This window comes from Epinephelus fuscoguttatus, linkage group LG9 (genome assembly GCF_011397635.1).
Source record: "Epinephelus fuscoguttatus linkage group LG9, E.fuscoguttatus.final_Chr_v1".
NCBI classification, from domain to species: Eukaryota; Metazoa; Chordata; class Actinopteri; order Perciformes; family Serranidae; genus Epinephelus; species Epinephelus fuscoguttatus.
In genome coordinates this window covers 896,238-916,419 of record NC_064760.1, presented here as the reverse complement: position 1 = coordinate 916,419, position 20,182 = coordinate 896,238, and the positions used below count along the sequence as shown (strand labels likewise).

General features: G+C 43.5%; 2 protein-coding genes across 2 annotated transcripts in view; one reads left to right on the top strand and one right to left on the bottom strand.

Annotated features, from left to right (window-relative positions):
• The window catches only part of fat2 (FAT atypical cadherin 2), a 119,376-nt gene extending 100,980 nt beyond the window's left edge, over positions 1-18,396 (top strand). The window contains exons 26-29 of the mRNA XM_049585213.1: positions 1,614-1,713; positions 1,821-1,969; positions 2,463-2,743; positions 12,730-18,396. Of these exons, the coding sequence (XP_049441170.1) occupies positions 1,614-1,713; positions 1,821-1,969; positions 2,463-2,743; positions 12,730-13,235 (1,036 nt within the window). The 3' untranslated portion in view covers positions 13,236-18,396. The remainder of the gene's footprint in view (positions 1-1,613; positions 1,714-1,820; positions 1,970-2,462; positions 2,744-12,729) is intronic.
• LOC125894085 (uncharacterized) overlaps positions 1-20,182 on the bottom strand; it is a 328,241-nt gene that overhangs the window by 266,000 nt on the left and 42,059 nt on the right. The gene's annotated exons all lie outside the window — the stretch shown is intronic.

The window sequence follows — 20,182 nt, the reverse complement described above, 5'->3', positions numbered from 1 at the left end:
GGCTCAAAAAACAGTTCTCATTTTTAAACAGCCTGAAGGTGGTGGATTTTTTTCTCACAGCTGAAATCAAACATGATTCTGGATTCAACAGGGGTGATGGGAATCTGGCACCGGGCCGGATTTCCGGCGTGTGGCGATCGGCGAGGGTAAAAACAAGCAGTTGATGCGGGATGCACGCGTGCGTTGGATGACGACCCATTCCTCATGCCTCAACCTGATTCAAAGTTCAGAAGGACAGACGTTCGGCAGTGTTCAGACTGTGGCCAAACTTAAAGCACCAACATGCCGGCTGTGGACTGTGTGAGTGCTCCAGTGCAGAGCAGCAGCTCAGAGGCTTCCACCTCGGCCGGAGAGTAGAGGATAAATCTTCCGGATGATGGCGGGCGCTTCACCCTGGCCCTCCATCTTTCTGGCACAGACATGAGACACGACCCAGAGGAGCGGCTGGCAGAGCTCTGATTGCTAAGAGCTGCTGCAACACTGTCATTTACTTTCACATAACACTGCCTGGTGTTGAGATTTCCCGCTTAGTTCCCTGGTGCCGTGTTCCCTTGTTGTGAAACACTGAAAGGATATTCAGCAGTTACAGAGCAAAACACTCACACAGGAAAGTTGTTAGATGAACTGAGTTGTTAAATTCTGTATTTGTCTTTGAGTTGTGATGGACGACTGTTGGTGCCCCTGTTTCAAATATTAGCTGCCTATTAAAAGGCCGTTTTCACCATCTTTATGATGATTTAATCCTCCCACAGACTGTGAGATCTGATCAGTCTTATAAGTTTAGTGCAGCTACACTCTGCCACATGGATCTGATAAACATCCAGTGTGATGTCAGCAGACTGTACGATGACGGCGCCGACTGAATCACAGGCTGTGATGTCACAGCTTCACATACTGAGTGATGCTGCAGAATTATTACTGCTCCAACTGTGAAGCTCAACACAGAGGGAACATTAATAATATTATCATTGTTGATGAAGTGTTGATGAAATGTTAATGAAGTGTCCGAAAAATATAAAAGAATGTCTGTAAAAGTGTCGATAATGTGTCTGAAAAATATCATAAAACTGTCTGAAAAATGTTTAAAAAAATGTTTAAAAAAAAGTTGATAAAATGTCAGAAAAAAATTATTAAATTGTCCAAACAAATATTTTAAAAAAAAGTCCAATAAAATGTAAATGAAATGTCCAAAAATTTTTTTTAAAAATGTCTGAAAAAAGTTATCGAAATGTCTAAGAAATGTTCATGAAATGTCAGAAAAAATGTTTTAAGAAAATTGTCCAAAAAAAATGTTATTTCATAACAGCATTGCGTACGTACAGCATGTGTTCTGTCTGCTGATCAGTATTTTCTCCAAAATCAAAAAATATTTCCACTCTGCTGATTTATTCTCGAGTAAATGTCGTTGTCCTCATCGTCTTACTGTCGTCTGCTCACCGTCTGCCTGCTGCTGTTTGACACAGATTTTCAAAATAAAAGTGTAACGTGTGGCGGCCAATAGCTCAGCGGGTAGAGCCCACATAAAGAGGCTGTGTCCTTGTTTTAATGAACGTCAGCATTTAAAGATAATTAACAATCATTCCTGTCATCTCCAAACCTCCTTTCTCCTGCAGGTGTCACAATCAGATCGAGGTGTGTTCGCCCAAATCGTGTGCCGGAGGCTTTGACTGTAAAGTGACTGACGGCTCGATTCACTGCGACCCGCTGCCTCAGGTCAGTCACACCTACACATGATGCACTCAGATTCTTAGTTTGTCAGGAAAGTGTTGGAATAAATGACCTTTACCCTCCAGATGAATCGTGTCCTGTTTATCTGTCAGGTGTCTCCAATGATCGGCTACATGGAGATCATGGAGATCAGCGTCGCCGTGCTCGGCATTCTCCTCTTGGTCGGCATGTTCGTTTGCATCAGGAAACGTTACGTTCAGAAAAAGAAGAAGAAGCCCGTCTGCGTGCAGGACTCCAACGGGTGAGAGCAAATCTTTGTGTTTCAAGAATAAGGTTCAAGAATATTTTCCATCAGTCCAGGTTCAGGCGCCACAAAGAGTTAAACTCTTCTCCTGCAGCAGCTTCTGTATCGTTTCTAAGTCTTTGTGCATACAGTGTGAATCCAGGAGGGATTCCAGGAGTCGACCGGCAGGAGAAGAAACTGAAAGAGAGTTTGATTCGTCAGAAAGAGAATTTGTTAAATTATTCAGCTGTGAAGTTGAACAGAGACGTCAGGAGGAACTCTTCCTCTGGGGAAGATGTTTCACTTTCAACACAGCAGGCTGAAAATTGATCCACCGCCCAATTTATGAAACATCCCAAACATGTAGTTAAAGTTGGATTGATCGATCGTTAGCAGCTGGAGGGCAGAGGACGGACACACTGACTCTGTAAAACTTTATCTTCCAACACAACTAAACAAACGCAGTAAACAGAAGTGAATCTGACATTAATATTTTTCTCCTCACGCTCAGATATTTCCAGTCCAGTCTCGCCAAGAGCCTCAAAGCTGACAGCCAGGAAGGAAACCCCATCGAGATGAGCTCACTGGTCGGTCCCACCAACGACCTCGACCACACGCCCTTCAGGTCGCTCCGCCCACGCAGTCAGATCATATCGTCAGGAGGCGGGGTTTCCTCTCCAAAGACACAGGGGCCGGTGGTGTGCAGCGTTGCACCGAACCTCCCTGCCAGGCCGCCGTCCAGCTCCGACAACGACTCCATCAGGAAGAACCACTGGGACATGGACTATGAAGGTGTGTGTTCATGTCTGTTTGTCATTACTGCCCCTTTTACATCGCCTCTTAAAGGCGGGAATTTCATGCCATTATTCCGCCTCTCCGTGCTGTGTAAAAGGTACGATCATGGAATTGGGGGAACAGAGTTGTTTCACCTTTAAGCTGGCAGTGGAGGAAGTGAGGTAGTCTGTATAAACAGGACAGCAGCAAATACTGTTGGTTTCCTCCCAGAACAGCCAGTGAGGCAGCTGCTTAATTTTGATCTGCAGAACCCTGTTAGCATTGTTAGCTATGTTCTCACTGTTAGCTCTGTTAGCACCGTTAGCTGTGAAAATGTTGAAAATGACCAATCAGCAGCAGCTCTGGTTTCAAATGTCACATTAATGAAGTGTGACGTCAACCATCTGAGCGTTCTGTGTGATGATTTAAATCCACCCGGTGATTTCAAAGGTCACAACAGGCCGAATGATTCAGTCATTCAAGGTCACTGTAAACAGGACGTTAATTGTCATGCAAAGAGCGGTGCATCATGGGAGAAATGTTGGACTGCCTGTAGAGTCGTGTGTCAACACAGGACACTGATGAAACACTGACAGAGTCCGATCAGACGACAAAACCGAGAAATAACAGAGTGAGTTCTGTGTTTCATCTCTCAGCATGATTTTATTCTTCATCATCATCATCATCATCATCATCTCTCCTCTGTTCTCTTATGTGACTCCATATTCTGATCTCATTCTGTATTCTGGAATACTCTCACTTATTGACCGGCCTCTGAAGTCTCTCTGAATATGTCCCTTTGTTTCCTCTCTCTGCTCGTCTTTTCTCGTGGAGTCTTTTTATCTCTTCCTTCTCTTCACTTCATGCAGGAGTCCCTCGTACGAACACATTTGTATCTGCAAACTGAAATTGATCCAAGTATGAAAAACAGAAAGATTAATTTGATCGGACCAAGGTAATAAATCACAATTAAATTGATCAGTGTGCCTTTAACTGACTTTTTAGATTCTCTCATTTTGTATTTAAAGGGAAACTTTGGTCTTTTCCAACCTGGACACTATGTTCAGCCGTTTGTGTGTCTAAGTGATAAATGGGAACATCAGGATTCATTAAAGGAGAGAGCTGCAGCCAGCAGCAGAAACAGGCTGCAGCCCTGCAGGTATCTGAGCACCGTCAGTGTCCGTTAGGACGGCTTCCTAAAAATGTTGACCTAATGTTAGTCGACCACAAAGGTCATTAGTCAGCAAGATTTCATTGGTTGCTTAGTCGCAGAAAAACAACAAAAACAAACATTAAACTCTGTCAGGAGCTGCACCTTGTCAAAATAAATCCAAACCTATATGACTGGACCATGTGTGAGTTTACTTTGAAAGGACAGACACAGGAAGTGCCCACGCTCAGCAGTCAGACAGGAGTCAGGTTAATCTCCAGGGCTGGTACCTGCGGTTATTCCACAGGCTAGTTAATAACATGTCGGGCAGGAAATCCAAAGTGTGGGATCATTTTGAGAAGGTGAAGGACGAACCCAAGGTGATATGTAAACTCATCTTCATTGGTCGACTACAAACATGATTTCAGTCCACTAAGGATCAGACTCTTATTCTGAGTGTGTGACATCACTATGAAAGGATCCCTACAGAGATAGAGCTTTGTGTTAAAGAGTCAGATCCTGAAATCACCGTCACCAAACCCACCAGACTGCATTTAGATCCACAGTCATGTCAGTGTGTATAGAGGCAGCATGTTGTCACAGCTAACTGGTGCATTAAGGGTTAATTTAAACCAAACCAGAGCTGGTGATTGTTGGAACAGTGGGAAGATGAACCAAGATGGTTTCTGTGAGTCTGACTGTGTTTCTGTCGACTCTGAGTGAAGTGTGTTTAATGATGATAAATCTTATTGTCTTATTAACTTGTATACAGTCTGACTGAGTCGCCCTCTGCTGGACATTAGAACAACTACAGGTGTGAGACACTTGAGAACTGACTTTAGGTTACGTCCACGTCTTTTCTTCACTCTAAGCTCCAGCATCATTTAATATAGCCATCTCCATAAATCTCTTCATGATGGCTGACAGTTTGATGGGACTATGTGATTGGATGCTTCATCACCTGTCCAATAATGATGATGATGATAGAAGACGAAGGCCCTATACAAGGTTATTTATACTGAGATTAAAACCTTTACTGTTTGGCTAGTTCTGGACATGGTGGACTCACATACATGTCAGGTTTGGTCAGAGGTCATAAGCAGATTGAGTATGAGGGTCACAGGACGGTGTGAGAGCTCTGTGCGGAGGATCCAGCTGCCGTCCCCTTTAACAACGAGCCGGATCACAGCTACAGGAATGTGTCCTTTATTCTCTGTGATAAGGTCACGCAGATGAATGACCTGCCAGGCTGGCGTTGCCTGGGGAGCGATGGCATGACGAACGTGTGATCTGCCTCTTTTCATCTGTCTGGAGAACACAGCAGCGCTGCATATTGATCTGATGCATGGGGAAAAAAACACTGCACACAAAAGGAAAATGAAACGGAGGGAGGATGACAGAATAACAAAAGAGGGAAAGAAACGGAGTGATAGGAGAAGGAGAATAAAACAAATAGACCAGAGAGACACAGAGGGAGGGAGAAATGAAGGAAACGAGAAGACGGAGCAGCAGAGGAGGAGGTGACAGAGAAGAGAGAGAAGGGGAGCATGAATGGTTTCTTATTATTGCTATTTAAAACATAATCTCTCCAAACATGTAAATGGGTCCTTTTTACGTTTTTACATTTAAAACTACCTCACCAGATTCATCCCTGAGAAGAGGAGTTAAAATATTTACACTGACGGTGCACAGTTGCCACAGATATTACATTACAGCCTGTTTCGTCTCTCTCAACAGACCGTTAGGGCCGATGTCACGATTAGTGTTGCTTTCGTCAACGAAAAGTATGACTAAATATCGTTGTCAACGAACCTTTATCAAGTGACGAAAACGAGACGAGACGCAACGTAGATGATGGTCATGTGACGATAACTATAATTAAATATATAATGCAATATTGTTGACGAATAAAAATGAGACTAAATGTGGTTTACAAAATAAAACCTCTGCTAAAATGTCTCTTCATTTTCGTTGACCAAAACGAGACGAGACGAAATAACGTTATAATGTTTAGTTGCGTTATTATCATTATTATTTTGCAGTATTTCTGTTTCCTAGGCTGTGCGTCGCACTGCGCAGACAGATTACAGCTGTGACGATATACAGTCCAACATCACTCGCTCTCATGTGATATTGCTTTTATACAACAGTTCAACAACAGCTTAAACAGCAACGCTGAGTAAGGAAATGTTAACAAACGGTAGCTTAATGAAATAAAAGTATGTTAGGCTGCTGAGTGTGTGTGTGTGTGTGTGTGTGTGGGGGGGGGGGGGGTCAACGCCTCCGCCTGCTCGACACAAGCATACTCGGGCTTACTATAAGCGGAGCAGTTCACTGTAAGTGAACGTTTCAGCGGCGACGCGTGATGACGCATAACGCTATAGTGTCAGTTTGTGTCAATATAGCGAGTGTGACAGCTGGTTAATTAACGGCTGTATTTATATTTATTACACGGCTCTATTAAATGCTGTATTCTGATTGGTCAGTCGCAGCATTCAGAGGTCTGATGATACTGACCGTTGCTATGTAGCCCAGCGTTGCTACGGACGCTGCCCTGACAAGGAGATTCAGCCGTTGCCGGCAGAGCAGGGCGCATCGGGGCTCTATTCCCCTGTCAGGAGATATTTCCCGGCGTATTCACCGGCTCATCATACATTATCCCTCACTTATAACACCTGTGAGCGGAGTGATTTTACTGTTACAAGTCCCAGTGATGTTATACTCTATATCAGCACTCACGGAATGCCTCTCGTCCAATCAGCTGGAGGTGCAGCTGCCTCTCCCCCACAGGGCTGTAGGCTCCACAGGAGTGTTAAAATGTGTTTGTCTTGTTGTGTTATTGGGAGCCAGAATAGAAGGAGTCATGGCTCAAAACCAGCCGCCACTGCCCGTCAACAAAAACAAAGACAAGTTGTAGTGTGTTGAGGAGGATTCATGTTGACGCCATCTTTCATTCATGTCTTTAATTTCTAAACAAATGTTTGATGAAGGCTAAAAGCTGAAGGGCGCAGCTGCACTGATGTGAAGATAAAACATGCAGACAGTAACGGTTGGCAGCTCTCAGATCAGCTGTTAGCTCTGCTCCAGGTCAAACACTCTTTTAAGTTTTTAGAAACGTACAGCACACTTCACGTTTAAATAATTCGAATCAACAGTCAGTGTTTTAATGTCCTTGAAAAGGCTGTTAAAATCCCAGATTCAGAGGAAAGGACCGGAGGCGTGCGCTGATAAAGAGCTGCTGAATTTAAATGTTTGTTAAATCTTTACAGTTCAGCAGCGACCGAGCTGAACCCCCCTGATACAGGCGGGGACGTGCACTTGTCTCTGTCTGATTAAATACAGGAGGAGGCTGCAAACATTCATCACCTCACAGGTACAATACAAACACAAACAATGTATGTGCACAGTGAACTGTTTTATTCACACATAAATTACCTGGGCCTGAGTTAGAGAAAAGGAGCTCCAGGTAAAAAGTTCCCTCGAAGTCGAACTCAGTTTGGTTTTGGAACAAAGCCGTTCTGCTGTTTGTTATCAGTGCTGCAGCAGCGGCGTTGATCTGAGACTCCTCTGTTCTCTGCAGCTGGAGACAAACAACAGCTCTTGTTCTTTAGTATTTATTGAACTGTGCAAAGTGTGGAAGTAACAAAGTTTGAGTTGGAGCTGAACGCCTCCTCTGATGTTGGCTGTTAGAGACTGCAAAGTTACAGAGGTTTGAAGGATAGGTACGAGTATTTTTACGACCATTTCAGTACAACTCAGGTCACTGTGATCTTTCCTCGTGAAGCTGTCTCCTCCTACATGAGGGATAAAATCCAGAGAGCTGCAGACAGAGCTCATGTCTTCATCCTGATCCAGCGTGGTGTGTGTGAGACAAAACTACACACAGCTGATGTCGAGCACTTCATCGTTAAATCCTACAAGACGTTTGTGTGAAGTTTGGTCAGAATTACTATATGGATTCTTGAGTTATGGCCAAAAACATGATTTTTGAGGTCACTTTGACCTTTGACCACCAAGTTCTAATTAGTTCTTCCTCAAGTCCAAGTGGATGTTTGTGTCAAATTTGAAGAAATTCCCTTGAGGTATTCTTATGATATTGTGTTCACAAGGAAGAGACAGACGCAAGGTCACAATAACCTCTAACCACAGTAAATCTCTGAACACCAAATTTTAATCAGTTCATCTGTGACTGAAAGTGAACATTGGGGCCGCATTGGAAGAAAATCCTCCAAGGCGTTCTTGAGGTAGCACGTTAACAAGAATAAGATAGATGCAAGGTCACAGTGACCTTTGACTTTGACCAACAATCTAATCAGTTCATCGTTGAGTCCAAGTGGACGTCTGTGCCAATTTTACAGAAATTCGCTGAAGGTGTTGTTAGGATATCATGTTCACAAGAACCAGATGAATGCAAGATCATGGTGACCTTGACCTTTGACCTTCATCCACCGGATTCCTATCAGGTCATTCTTGGGTCCAAGTGGACGTTTGTGTGTCCCTTAAAAAAACCCCACAAGCTGTTCTTGAGATATTGGGTTCACTAGAATGAGATGGATGCAAGGTCACAGCATCCTTGACCTTTGACCACCAATTCTAATCAGTTCATTCTTGAGTCCAAGTGGACGTTTGGTCATAAATAGCAATATAATTTATCGCAGTTCTCAGCCTATCACTGTATCATGATAACATTGAACCATGATTCCCACCTCTAATATGAACATTATTAATATGCATCAAGAAGCGGAGCTGCTTCTGTCGTCTGTCGGCCATGTTTCAGGCTGCGTCACTGATCCGAGCGAGGCCTCTGTTCCTCTCTGCAGCTCTGGTTCTGAACTGTTTATTGAACTGTGCAAAGTGTGGAAACGCTGAGTCGCTTGGATGTTACGTCTGCAGAGGGAGATTTAAAGTAACCGCAGTTTCTCATTTCTTCAGCCTCGAAACATCTTCGTCATTGTGTAAATATCTGTCTCCATCTTTGTCTTCTCATCTCTGTTCACCTCTCGTCTCTCTGCTGACCCGCCTCTCTGATTCTCTCTGACAAATCTTCCTCACCCCTTCGTTTCATCTCCTCTCTTGATCTTCCTTCACTTCTCCTCCATCAGCCTCGTCTCCTCTCCCTCCCTCTGAGTATCTCTCCCTCTAACTCTTTCCTCTCAGTGTCACAGTCAAGCAGCAGTCGGGCGTCTGCTCAGTATTCTCAGTGTTTCCAGCGACAGCAGGAGGTTTTCTTTTGGAACGTGGTTTTGTCTGAACAAACTGTTTAATGCGTCTGCCTTGTTAATGTGAGATTTTGGGGGATGAAGGGTGAGAATTTGAAGTGATAATCCTCATTTTAGTTTTCAGATTTTTCCTCCCATCTTTGGTGCTGAGTGCTCGGCACTGCGAGGTGTTTGCTGTCAGTCAGACGGTGAGAGTCGAGCTGCAGCTCAGCAGGACACGCCGATCAGTTACTGTTCACAGACGCTCACTTAATAACAGCTGCTTCCTGTTCAAGTCCCAACATCATAATGTTGACATTGTGTCCCATGGTGGACACCTCAGACATCACATGAGATCAACCAGGTGCATTTCTACATTATTTCAAACTGCACACGTACAGAAACAAATTTACCTTAAATAATGTCATTTCTAAGGACTTCATTCATTGTTTCATGCGTATGACATAGTTCAAGGATCTTTTATTGTCATTCACATCGTATTTACATGCAGTGGAACGAAATTCTGATTCTCAGGTCCCAGTGTATCCCATGTAAACAACACAAATATAGACAATAAAATAAATAGTTTCTCATCAGGAGCTGTTCAGGTCTTTGCACAGCGAGTCCGTCTTTTCATCTGAAGGTGTCGCACGTAAGAAAGTCATTACGACCTCACAGTGTGTCACACTGACTCTTTTAAGTTTTCAGAGCAGGTTCAGTTTTTTCTGTTTTTATGCCTCTGCGCCGGTGACAGCCATTATGTTTACGAGCTGTGCATACGTACACACACACATATATATATATATATATCTGAATCTCCGTCAGATTCTCATGAATGCGAGGTGGTAATTCTAGTGTTCATCTAGAGAGCTGTTTGACCAAGAATCAGTGAAGAAAAGGTGGCGGCAGGACACGTCTGCATCTACAGAGAGGAACAGGTCACACGGTATCATTTCATAACTCGGACAGCTACTGTCAACAGGTCAATAATTTTCAGGTGGATGATAATGAGGAAGAGGAGGATGTGGACGACACATAGACAGACAGGGAGGGGACTCCAGTGCAGAGAAGCAGGGGACAAATGTGTCTTTTCATTTTGTCTCACTGTGAAAATATTTGCTACGAATAGAACAATCCAACACAGCTGACTCAGTGCGCGAGGTTTCTCTGTGTGATGTACGTACACAAGGTCCAGTTTAAGAAGAGCTGATTTAATGCAGAGACATACAGGCAGGTGTGTTTCAGCAGGGTTGAGTGACGACAGCGTGTTTACAGCTCTGTGGCGCTAAACAGTGCTGTCCAACCTGCAGCAGCAGATTTAAACAGTCTGCTGCTCTGACTTGTTGTCAGCACACGGACGGGGACGTGATGAGTGTTTGAAGGTCTGGGACTTTAGTCTGAGATTAGTCTGAGGGAAATATTGAAGAGATAAAATGTTGGGAGCACACAGAGGGATGAAGAAGAGCTTATCATCAAGGCTGCCCTTGGATTGTCTTAATGTTAGTTGATTGTAATTCTGTTGATCCAGACGAGAGGATTATTCCACGTCTGTGGTCATTAGAAGTCAGATCAGTCGCAGATATTAAAGGAGATGTGGTGACTTTAGGACGACTAATGAAACCCACACCACTTCACATCCACGCTGAAGGATTTCACATGCAAATACTCAAAGCTTTTCTTAAAGCTCAAATCCATCCTGCACGCCCACACAGCACCGACTGTCCCGCTGGTTATCAGTTTGTCAGGGACAGAAGTGTTGATCAGAGCTGTGCTCAGTCTGAGAGCTTTAAAACGTCTCTCTGATGGTGTGGACGAACAAACACGACAAACAGCACTGTCACTTTTTACACACGTACACAAAATGTGTTGTTTAGTCTCACATCACCACAATCACAGACTTCAGTTAGTCACAAACGTCTCAGTTCATTTCCTGTTTTAATAAAGACGTGTTGTAGACTAAACGCCCTGGACAGAAAGAGACAGACCTGCAGCCAATCAGAGCATCAAAATCTATGTCCTGGACAGGCACCCTGAGCAGCTGGGGGTTTGGTGCCTTGCTCAGGGGGCCTTGTCAGTGCCCAGGAGGCAAACTGGCACCTCTCCAGCTGCCAGTCCATGCTCCATACTTGGTTCGTACGGGGACTTGAGCTGGTGACCCTCTGGTTCCCAACCCAGGTCTATATGGACTGAGCTGCTGCCGCTCAGAGACGACAGTCACAGTTCATTTTGCCTCTAATAAGCCGACACTCATTAACTGGTGACCAGCTAGTTAACTTTTAAGAGACGTTAGGTGACGTACAAGAGGTGCTGAGTGGCGACTACAGTTCAGGTCTCTGCTCACTGAGTCTGTTTTCTTCGTCCAAAGACAATGAATACAACCTCACGTTGTGTCACGTTTAGACACTGACTCTGAAACTTGTCAATCATTGAAGTTTTTGAACAGGTTGAGTTTTCTGCATTTTGATGCCTCCGTGCTGACGATGGCTTCGTCCAGAGGCGTCGTGTTCCCAGGTGTCCATACACATATACACATGTGTGTCCCATTCTCGTGAATGTGATATCTTTAGAACACCTTCAGATCATTTCCGCAAATTTGGCACTAATATTGATGGAGGATGGACTGATTAGAATTTGGTGGTCAAAGGTCAAAGGTCAAGGTGTGACTGCAAGTGTAGAGCTGGGTCGTTGACTAATCAGAAAGATCTAATCAGAAGATCAGGGGTTTGATCCTTTGGGACAAACGTCCACTTGGGCTTAAAATAAACTGATTAGATTTTGGTGGTCAGAGTTCAAAGGTCAGTGTGACTTTGACTCAGTGGGCTTCAGCGCCATGTGTTGGTGACATATTAATGTGTCATGATGTAAATATTTTGCCTGTTCTTTGCTGACAGACAGACAGACGACCCGCTGCGTTTACCTGCTGAAAGCTCACTGCCCGCCCTCTGGTCTACACTGGTTAGCTAACGTTAGCTTTGGCTGCTCTGCACTGTGCAGCACCTGGGTAGGGTAGGAGCGAGCTACTGGCGCCAAGGGGTGGGAGATACCACAAAAAAAGGTTTCAATCCAGTACCGTGTGACACAGCGCCAGAATCACAGATATTAATACTTTTTATTGTTAAAGGTGGCTTTGTTATGAGGGGTAAAGCAGCGTGCCATAATTTATGAGGTGAATAATAGTCTGCAGCTAATGATGACCAATTACAGTCTGAAATGTAACATTAACCAGTACTGAAGATCTGATTAGACTAGACAGTGAACGTTTCTGCAGTTGTACATGTCTGCACATTGGCGTCTTTGCACTGATGTGACCGATCCTGATGTGTAAAGTAATGACTTCGTATTGTTGAGACGAAACAATTAGTCGGTCTGTGAACTCTCCATGAAAGTGAGAAATGTCTGTCACAGGTTCCCAGTAATGATTTGAACGTCTTTGTTTTGTCTGAAACTCAAACTGTCAGTTTACAGTCACAGAAATCAGAGAGAAACATTTGAGAATCTGGAGCTGACATATATTTACGTGTTTGATTAATAACTGACTTTTATCAATACACTAATTGGTTAATTAACTCATATTATATTCAATGATCTGTTCTGTCGCAGCGTTTGATGAACAGTGGATGTAGAGTTGACTCTGACCACATGTCCTCTGTCCTCAGTCTATCCCGCAGACCCTGATTACTACGGCCGCCCTGCCGTCCAGGAGTTCCCCCAGTTTGACATCGTAGAGGACGCCTACTCCACCTCCACCATGGACTCACGGAGGAACTCTCGATTCGGTGGCTTCCCGTTCCCGCTGGATCGCTGCGACCGCCGTGCTCCCCTCCCGCCCTGCTACAGCAACCAGAACCTGGACGACTTCCTGGGTCCTGATGGACTTCCTCTGCCCAGCTCCCAGTGCCCCAACGAGTACACCGCCATCAGCTACTACCCCACGCAGCACACCCGCAGCCTGGACAACGTCTCTGCAGGATACAAGAGACTAAGCATGCGTCTGAGTGTCGCCATGCCATCGTACGCAGAGCAAGCCAGCCCGCCGCCACCACCGCCGCCACCAAACCCCGCCCAGCCTCAGACGAGACCGGTGGGGCAGAACCAGCGGAGCTACGACGGGCTGAGTATGGTGGAGAGCGACTATGGGAGCTGTGAGGAGGTGATGTTTTAGGGCTGGTGGTTATGAAACAGTACGAGTACACTTCACCATGTTTGACGGCAGCTCTGTGTACGCGTACACGTCTCAGCCTGACTCTTTGAAACTAATGAACAGCAGCTCAGCGGGCGCTCTCTCAGAGATCTGACTCTTTTCTCCACAGATGAAAGCGCAGCGTGAAACAACACTTCATTTGTTTGACTTTTCAAAGTAGTGTAGTCGTGCTGTGCTAGACGAGGCGGGGGTAATTCGGCTCCGCTCCCTTACCTCCATGCTTTAAGTTCAGCAGGAGTTCACGCCTTTGTCTGAGACGCACTGCCGAGAGCGCTCGTTAACTTGTTAGGGTTGTGAAATAGTATTACTGACTTGACTGTGGGCTGATTCAGAGTCACAATATGGCGAGACTTTTTCAGAAGACGAGTCGGCCCTGTGCTGCTGCACCTAATCTCGTCCAGCTCCGCCAAACACTGACAGTGGCATGTTCACCGTGCAGCGTGTGATGTGTCGGGCAGGTGGAACACATGGTTGCCATGACAGCGGCCGGTGTGACATTCAGACAACAGTGTTCATTTATGATGAAGCGCTGATAACAAGCTGTGATGATGCGTCATGTCAGAGGCGTTCATCATGCCGACACTCTGCTGCATGTGTGTGTTCATTTATCTGACCAGCAGCTGGTGTCGGCCCACTGTTTCACACCTGAAGGTATTAAAGTGACACTGAGCACATTTCACGCAGGATAAACATTTCACTGACTCTTTAATCTGCTTCTTGTTGCTGTTGTTTCTTGTTGCTGTCTGTGAGAAAGGCGGAGGCTGGATCCTCATCAGAATAAAAAGATGAAAGCCGCACATGGCGGTGACACGGTCGATGTTCGTGGTGAAGTCGATGTGTTTGAGTGTTTGTAGTTTCACTGCTGTAAATTCTGTTTAAATCTGTTGGACTGTAATTAGTGTGAACGAGGTCTCAGTGTTTCAGTGTTCGTGCTCTGCCCTGATCATAAAGGGAAGAAAAAGTGTCCATGCAGCCATTTTAAATGGTGTAAATATTCAGATGAAAGAAAAACTTGTTTTGGTCCAGAGTTTGTTTTTTATGCAACATATTAAAAAGTGAACGTGTTAAACTGAGTTTTAGAGTCTGTGTTAGCTGCAGTTTCTAAAGTCGACTCACAGTTCAGAGCCACAATTACACATCATCATCATTTCATCAATATTTCTTTCATAGAGAGTTTAAAGCAAAAATGAATACTGATAAAACTGGAGCTAACAAGTGTTTCATGTTTTTAATTAAAGGTAGACTCTGCAGGACTGTTAGTGACGCTCGTCAGTCACAGTGAAAGTAAAAGCCGACCTCAGACTCACTTGTTTCAACACGTTCTCATCCCAACTCATCAAATATCACCGTTTGATCAGAGGACTTTATCGTCTACACGTGACGTGCGACGTATCGTCCTGTGTCAGCTGTTGATGTTCAGAGACGCTGTGTTAATTTACACCTGTTATATGCATTGTGTCTTTTCAAAATAAACTTCTGTTTCCACAGGAAATGTTCAGCTCTGCTCCTTAAAGTCGCCATAACACCTGGAACTAATGCACGTGGTTAGGTTTAGAAAAAACCTCTCCTGTCTAAGGAGAGCAGCAGGCTCCTGAGTGAAAGTCCAGGGTTTGTTGGACCAATCCACCTCCTCTCCTCAGCTCCAGCAGCATTTCAAACTGACGCTGTTCGGTGGCGTATCATACCACCACAAAAGGTGTCATTTGGTGTCTGTGTCTGGTGCCAGTGTTGATATTTGATGAGTTCAGAATAAACAGGCTGGTACCTGACATCCTGGGAATGAGGACAGTTTGGTGAACAGGAGCATATTCTTCTCAATTGAGGTTGATCATTTTATTTTTGGTTTTTATTTTCCTTGACCTGTATTCATCGTCTGTCTCTTGAAGCCCCGCCCTCCTGAAAAAGCCCAGTCTGCTTTGATTGGTTAGTGTTTCCAGGTTGTCCATAGTTCGGCGTCTCTGCTCCGTCACTGCAGCAGGGAACGACTCTAACAAAGTATTGTGGCACTTTTTACTGTGAGAAATCAGCAGCAAGTTTCTACACACAACTCGCCACGTTCCAGCAGCAATATGATCAAAAATCAACAATAGCACCTGAGTTTGCATGTTTCATTGTCGTTAGCATGTAGCTACATGTAGCAGGGAGTATAGTTTCACTTTGTACCCTGAAAAAAAAAAAAAAAAGTCACCAATAAAAGCTTCTAAACCAAAATCCTACTCACAGAGATCACTGTCACATACATTCACCTCATTATTTAAAACTTCGACTACGTGTAATAAAAACATTTCACATTTTAACGTCACATTCATGACAGGAAATGAGGAAAAGTTTAACAGGTCTCCTCTGACAGAACCACAGAGCCACATGCATTATGTAGGAGTTGACACAGTAAGTGTGATAAAGACTGTTTGAGTTTGTCCTCTCAGCAGTTTCCTCTTCAGTCTGTCTTCATACTCGAAGCTCAGATCAGATTGTTTCATATCATCCGTCACAAAAACAACGAGTGTCAGCGAGCAATGATACGACTCAAACAAGCGTCTGTTGGCTGCTTTGTGAATTCCAGCGCAGATAAACGGCCTCTCAGATCAGATCTGAAAGACAGATCAGATTTTCAGCTGTGTGGACACTTTGTGTTTTTTGGCAAACGCTGGCTGAATGCGCTGTTTACCGCCGCCACCTTCGTGTAGACGTGTCGGGCTGCAGATGATGCATGTAAAATCAAAGCAACTGGGTTTTTACATGGCTCCTGGGCTCCTGGGGGCCGGCGAGATAAACAGGACACGAGGGCGCTGGGCAGACTGGGGTGGGTGATTCAGACAGGTTCATCAGTATCAGCCTGTTGTTTGTTGTTAATGTCCTGACGGTCAGATCGCTCCCATCTGGCACCGTAACTGGCTGAATCAAAGCACACACACACACTCTGCAGATATTAATGTAGATTTAGTCTCTGCTGTTTTTACTGCAGTCGTGCTGAGCTGCTGCTGAGCTGTGGCTCTGTCTCTGAAACAGGACGACGTAAAGAGACGAGAGGTTTGGAAACAGAATTCAGGACGCATCGAGAGACGCTCGTACGTGCAGCATCAGGGAGTGTAACAGATTTCAGACGTTGATTCTGACTCGTGTTTTGTCTGATACAGAAAAATATCTCTGGTCTGAAATGAGAGATCTGACCTGTAGAAAAGCATCAACATCAGACAGGACTTCAGAATCATCAATTCGTCCAATCAGAGAATCCTGAGCTGTCACTGAAGGAACACTTCAACAAAAACAGCCAGCTCGTCTATGTTGTACTTTAGTACGTAAAGCTATCAGGCTTCTCACTGAGGACCGGACGTCTGAGTTAGCTTCTTGTAAAATACACAACATCTCACTTTAAGTCTCAACACATGCAAAATGTAACATGTTTATTCATGCATCGTTACCAACAGAAAGTAATGCACCACGAATACGTTTATTACCCATGAAACTCTGACGGCTGTGATCAGCTGATGAACGCACTGACATGAGTAAAGAAGAAAGAAGAGTGAAAGTCTTCATAAGGACACAGGTTTGGGGGTGGATGGGTCAAACAAACACAGAACTTTTCCCAGGAGATGAGTGTTCATGTCCCGTCTGAAACCAAGTGAACTTTGAGTTATTTTAAGGTACGTGTTCATGTTACCTGAACTAAGTCTCTTTACGTGAGGTATGGAACATGATGATGTCCAACCGTGTTAGTTTTCCTAAACCTGACCTGAGTTATTTTACTTTCTTCATTCAAACATTCATAACTTAATATTTCTATGCCAGACATCAGTAATTTTATCTACTAAACCTAGACTACGTCACTTTGCTTTACGATGACACCCAACCATGTTTCTTTTCCGAAGCATAACCTTTATTTTTCTAAAACTAACTTGCGTAACTCTACCCTCCTAAAACTAACCTGCGTAACTTAACGTTAAGTACATGACATGAGGTCTCCCAATCATCATTTTTCTCTCTGATCTAACGTAGGCAACTTTACTTAAGTTAAGGATTTTTCTCCTTGACCTCAAATAACTGATAGTGGCGCTAATTTGTTGGGCACTACTTTACTAGATATCATACAAAGTGTTGGGTCGTTGGTGTATTTCACAGGAATAGGCTAGCCGTTTTCTCCTGCCTCTGCTTTTTGTGCTAAGCTAAGCTAAACATACAGCAGAGCTCCAAATGCAAGTAAGTAATCTCCCAACATGTTGGAGTGTTCTGTAAATAAACTGTTTTTAAAGTTCAAGTGTATCCTCAAAATTTAAGAGCAATATATTTTACCATACGTAAAGGATAAGAATGAAGTTATCTTGTTTAGCCAGAGAAAGCAGACGGTCTGAGCCACAGACACCAAGACAGCATCTTTCAAATGGTCAGAAAGTTGTCAAGCATTTGAGTCTTTTAAATTTCACATAATGGATTAATAATATTTAATGAGCACTGACGTTTTGCAGTTTTCCACGATAAACAGTGTATTCCTGCTGCATTTCCTGTTGCAGTCCGAGCATTGCACTGAAAACTAAATAAGCAAGAAGTGACTATTTCTGAAGACCAGTGAAAGTGTTGTATCATAAAAAAAAAGCTAACTCAACCATGCTGTTATAATAAATGCTCAAATATGTCGAACTTACCAACATTTACATTTGAGTAACTGAATTCCTGCTGTTCTCAAATTAATCATTTTCTAAACTTTAGGCCGGTGTCGTCTCTGCTTTACTCAGATTTTGAACTCATATTGTGAAATGTGACAGCGTGTCACTGGCTCCTCCTCACAGTGTCGTGGTACGTCATGGGTTAATGTGTAACGTCCGTCTGTCTCTGGTGGTTCAACTGTGACGTGTTTCAGAGAGAAGATCTATAGTGTGCAGGTGTTGTGTTGTACATACAGTGTGTATCTGTGCTGTAGATTGTTGTTTGTGCCGAATATGACTTCACTTGAATGTACGTTACTTTTCTTGTTATTCATAAAGTTTAGTTTTTTGAATCAATGTGGGCCGCCCCATGTTTGACCCTGGTGTTTCTCTGTGAGAGATTTTATTACGATACCGCCTTTTCCTTTTGTTTTCCAGTATTGTAAAGAGAATATATGAATAAAGATATTATCTTCTATGAACATCAGTTGAAGATGTCAAACTTCTTGCTTCATGTTTCAGCATCCGTCTAAACACACACATCTGTGACTCTACTGCCTGCAAAGAAGAGAAAAACTTTAAGCCATCTCCAGACAGGATTAGTGTTATCTGAGGAAATCATGAGTAATCTGAATTTGCCCATGCACATCGGTGAGTCACGCACACGGTAAAATTATTTTCTCAGTTAGTCTCAAACGCATCAACTGAGAAATTCACTGGAGCAAAGGAAGTTCAGATGATGACATCAACAAGCAGCGTTTAATGAAACTTTGTTAAGTAAAGATTTTTAAAAAAAAGTGTCTTTATCTGTATTTTAAAAAAATAAAAAGTCACAGTTTATTATGTCGTAAAAAAAAAAAAAGTCGTAGTATAGTATGTAACAAAAAAAAGTTGAAAGAAATCATAATATAGTATGTCATGAAAAACATTTAAGCAGGGTTGGATGCACTGTGTGCTGGGCAGAAGGAAGGGGCGGGGCCAAAGGTGTGCTGATCCTTGGCAGTACAGACTAGTATAGGGCGTCATGAAAAAGGAAATTGAAAAAAATAAAAGAATTGCTATATATGTGTGAGAAAAATTGTTATAAAGAAAGACAAGGTATATTATGGAAAAAAACTGTCTAAATAATGAAAAATAATACTGTGTAAATTGCATAGTATAAAATATAAAAGTTTTTTTTATGATTTCAGACGAAACGCTATACTATGATGTTTTTTCATGATTTTTGACGACATGCTGTACTATGACGTTTTAGTAGAAGTGAAACAGCGAGATAAATCCAGCTCCAATAAAAAAAACCTTGAATACTGAAAACTAAAATTCATCAGAATCAGATTTTTCTTTTTCCTTTAAACATTTTTGACGATCAAAGCATAAAGGTTCAACACTGATCAAATCGCCTGATAAGATAGTTTAACTAAACCCAGTGATGATGATGATGATGATGATGATGATGATGATGATGATGATAAAGAAGAAACTGCCTGAGTCTTTACAGGGGGAAGTCAAGTAAGGCAGTGTGACGTTAGCACAGTCAGTGGTCAGACCGTCAGGTAACACAGTGGGACGATTCAGAGGATCATTAAATAAGTGCATAATTCTGCATAACACAATCAATCAATCAATCAATCAATCCTTTATTTATTTGTCACATGGAATTCTACACTTTTCACTCCCTGCTGTATTCTCTCTCTCCAACATAATTTATGTTAAAATATTCAACCCAGGGGCGGCACGGTGGTATGGTGGTTAGCACTCTCGCCTCACAGCAAGAGGGTTGCCGGTTCGATCCCGGGCGTGGGAGCCCTTCTGTGCGGAGTTTGCATGTTCTCCCCGTGTCAGCGTGGGTTTCCTCCGGGCACTCCGGCTTCCTCCCACAGTCCAAAGACATGCAGGTTAATTGATAACTCTAAATTGTCCGTAGGTGTGAATGTGAGTGTGAATGGTTGTCTGTCTCTATGTGTCAGCCCTGTGATAGTCTGGTGACCTGTCCAGGGTGAACCCTGCCTCTCGCCCAGTGTCAGCTGGGATAGGCTCCAGCCCCCCCACGACCCTCAAGAGGATGAAACGGTTAGAAGATGAATGAAGAAGATGAATATTCAACCCAGCAGCAAATGAAAGGTCCCAGCTATAAATAATTATATTTTGATGTCCACAAATGTTTTCTAAAATTAGGTCATTTATGATGAAAGTTTTGTATTTGCACCGATCAGTTCCATCATGGGGTCGGTGCAAAAATAAAAACAAAAACAGAATCATCCAATAGAA